We start from the raw sequence: 3,486 nt of genomic DNA, 5'->3' as shown, positions 1-3,486 counted from the left end.
TAACTAGTAGACAAAGTACAAGATTATTTAACTACATAAACAATATAATAATTTTGCCTTTTAACTTAATAGGTAAATATTTATCAAAACGACACAGTTGTACATCTTAATTTAATAGTTTTGACTTTTAACTTTAGAAAATGTATATAATTGTCAAAACAACAACGTAGTTTTAAATTTTCTTATTTAAATTTTCGTATAACTCAAATTCTGTAATTCATATTCGAATTCAATTAAAAATTTTAATTTTTTATTTAAATTCACCAGAATAATTAGATTAACTCAAACTATTTAATTCAAAATGTTAACTTTTTTTATTATTTTTTTGGAATAATATCAAATTTTACTCGGTCAAAGTTACATAAATAAAACCTAGTGTCTCCTAAAAGCAAAAGCTATATATAATAAACATCAAAGGACAGTAGAGTTGTATAATTTCAACGCCCGTATCCATTTCTTTATATAAAAGAAATCCCAAATCGGTTAAACTTATTGTATCACACTTATATAAAGCATTTAAAGTTTTAAACTAACCCCCAACGCATCCATCTTTCTTTCGAATGACTCTTACAATTTTATACCTAAGAAATATGGCATTTTTGGTTGATGGAGTGGAGTGCGCCCACTCAAATAGCTTGGATTTTTTAATGTTTTAGACCCTAGTTGATGGACCACTAGATGAAGGCAGTTTGATAACGGTTCACGATTTTGGAAGAAATAAAACAATGTGCTTTCTTCTTATGCAATATATCGGCCCCAATTTGAATTAAATTTCAATTTCTGTCAAAGTAAGAGGGACTAATAAAATATTTTAACCTTTTAGAAAGGAATAGGTTTTAAAAAGCAGAGAAGAGAGTACGAGTGTACGAGTACGATATGCGTAAAGATTCTTAATATCACCCCTATCAATTAATGGCGGGCTCAGTGCCCCAGTGTTGAAGATCTGTTAACGTGTTGTTTGTAGATCATGGGGTAAGCTGGTTTGCAATCTGAGCCGTCCAACTTGTGGGGTCATCACTTGACATCACTGTACCCATTGACGATCATCGTACCTGATCACATGCCAATCCTTGACGGGATGTTGATTGATCAATGTGGTTTTAAACTTTTTTTTGAGTTTCAAAGAAAAAAAAACTTTGACAAAAAATAAAAAAAAAACGTCAATACGTTTTTTTTTTCCCTCAATGAAAATATTATAATTTTAGTTTTTTTTAAAATCATTCATTCTTAAAACTATTCATAATACGAGGATTATAAGGATAAAATAAAAATAAAAATGAATTACAACTATGTTATTCCAATTTGAATGCAAAAATTTCGACAAAATTATTAGATAATCATATCATAATTTCTCCTGGTTATATTATATGCGTATTCGTATATTTCCGCGTATTTTTGTCTTTCGTTCCACAATTTTCTTTTATTATTATTTTTTAATAAAGAAAAGAATTATTTGATGAGTTTGGGTTCATCTCCGGCAAAACAATCCAATGAGTTGTCTGGTAGATAACGTTTTTAACGGCATTAACTGTTGAGTTAACCAGAAAAATAAACTGAAAGGTAAGAGACAATGAGACAAAAAAGGCAGAAAAACGGGTGAGCGTGTGCCTAACCTGCGACTTAGTGCCGGCCAAGGCGAGGCGTGCATTGCAAAATACATATATAATATAATGCCAGAGAGAAAAAAAGGTAAATAAAATAAAAATGGAGAGCCAACAGGCAACCCCAAAATCCTTCACATTACTTCTCTCTCACTGGGTTACATTGCTATTTGTTGATTTACAACCCAAACACCTCAGTGAGGAAAATTTTCATACTTTGTCGTTATCAGCTTTACAAATCTAAAACCCAGATATAAACTAAATAATAATATATTCATGGGTTTTTTCGGGTCAGAGAGGGAAAAAAGAAAAAAAAGAGAGAAAGATCTAATCAGAGAAGCAATCAAAGCAGCTTGCTCATAATCATCTTCTCCAGAAAAAACTATTAACCGGACCTTATCTTGTTCAACAATGGTAGCTTTTCTTGTTCATCTAAGCATGGAAGTTAGAGACTGGAAAACATGTTCTTGGCAAGGAATTGTGAGGCCATTGTCGTGATTGAAACCAAACTCTTCTTCAGCTTGATGAAGCAAGGACTGAAACTCGGGTCGGGTCAAGAAAGAAATGGGAACGATGTGTCTGGTTCTGTTTTCACCAACATACACAACGAAATGACCTTTGGGGACATCCAAAGGGAGGTCTTGTTCGTCGTAGCTTTGTTTCTTTCCCAAGCTGGAGCATCTCTTCAGGATTTGCTTGATCACTGCTGTTTGTGGCAGTTTGTTTGATTTCCTGATTGCCATTTTCTTTTCTTACTAAACTGTAAAGAGAGAAACACTAAAATATTGTGGGCTGGGGGTAAATGGAGAGAAAAGAGCTAAGAGAGAAAGGTTAGAGAAGAAAGGAGAGTAAAGGGGGAGGTATATATGGTGGGAGCTAATGGGTGTGTAAAGAGAGAAACTAAGGCATGTGGGGGTTGTAGGGACGAGAACATAACCATGGGTGTTTTTTCGGGGGGTCTTTGAGAGCTTATAGGACATGCCTGGAGGAAACCCCATTGGGATTACACCCCCCTTGTTGCCCTCCCTATGGACATCATGGTCCCTCTTTCTCTCTCTCGGATTTAAGAAACGCGTTTATTCATGTATTTGTTGATTTAGCAAATAATATTATAATCAAAGATAAGTATAATGATAAACAATATTACACTCTCTAGATAATGTAAGACACTTTAATTTTTGAAAAATAAATATTATTATAAATAATTATGATATATATGCAAGATAAACATAATTGAAATTGCAAAATAATATCCTGACTTCAACCAAAATACTAGTGTAATTTAGTACTTGTGAGATAGGTAGGCCGGCCCCTTCAATTCCCTATATTTCTATTCTTCCACTTACTTTTCAACGCTTTCCTGGATTCATATCCTTTGCCTTGGGAGAAAAAATGGACATCTGCAGTAAAAAAAAAAAATTGATTTCTTGCTATTTGCTAAGTGGTTTGGGACGCTTATTTTCAAGCTCAAAAGTTTCATTGAGGGGAAGTTAACCCTGTCCAAATAAAACACATTTGCCTTTAGTTTAAGTGAACAGAACATTCATACTAATAGCTTTGAAGATAATGGAACACCCCATGGCCGAACAAGGGGAAGCGATGCCTTGCTGACTATAAATTTTAATGAAAGGAAACATTGTAAACAAATGAACAAACATACGCATGCAGGGGGGACGACATGGGTGAAACTCCCAAGGCCAATTCTTCCCCCCTTTTGGTTACTGATTGGTTTATATTTTGCAGAAGTGTGAATATTAGGTGTACTGATGGCTTATCACACCACTTGGGCACCCCTCCCCCCTTTTTCTTAATTTTTGAGCTTCTTCTGAGAATCCCATTGACAGATGAAACAGCAGCGATTCACATGCATGTACGTGCTTGCTAT

General features: G+C 34.2%; 1 protein-coding gene across 1 annotated transcript; it reads right to left on the bottom strand.

Annotated features, from left to right (window-relative positions):
• Positions 1-1,699: 1,699 nt before the first annotated feature.
• LOC107904973 (auxin-responsive protein SAUR50) lies at positions 1,700-2,629 on the bottom strand. Its single transcript, XM_016831515.2, has one exon. The coding sequence runs from the start codon at positions 2,342-2,344 to the stop codon at positions 2,030-2,032; it is 315 nt and encodes a 104-aa protein (XP_016687004.2). The 5' UTR covers positions 2,345-2,629; the 3' UTR covers positions 1,700-2,029.
• Between the last annotated feature and the right edge of the window lie 857 nt (positions 2,630-3,486).

The sequence above is a fragment of the Gossypium hirsutum genome, chromosome A05, assembly GCF_007990345.1.
Source record: "Gossypium hirsutum isolate 1008001.06 chromosome A05, Gossypium_hirsutum_v2.1, whole genome shotgun sequence".
Lineage (NCBI taxonomy): Eukaryota > Viridiplantae > Streptophyta > Magnoliopsida > Malvales > Malvaceae > Gossypium > Gossypium hirsutum.
Note: the sequence above shows the minus strand (reverse complement) of the source record. Positions and strands in the feature narration are given on the sequence as shown.

Coding starts and splice junctions, on each gene's coding strand:
- LOC107904973 (XM_016831515.2), bottom strand. CDS start 2,344: ATGGCAATCAGGAAATCAAACAAACTGCCACAAACAGCAGTGATCAAG.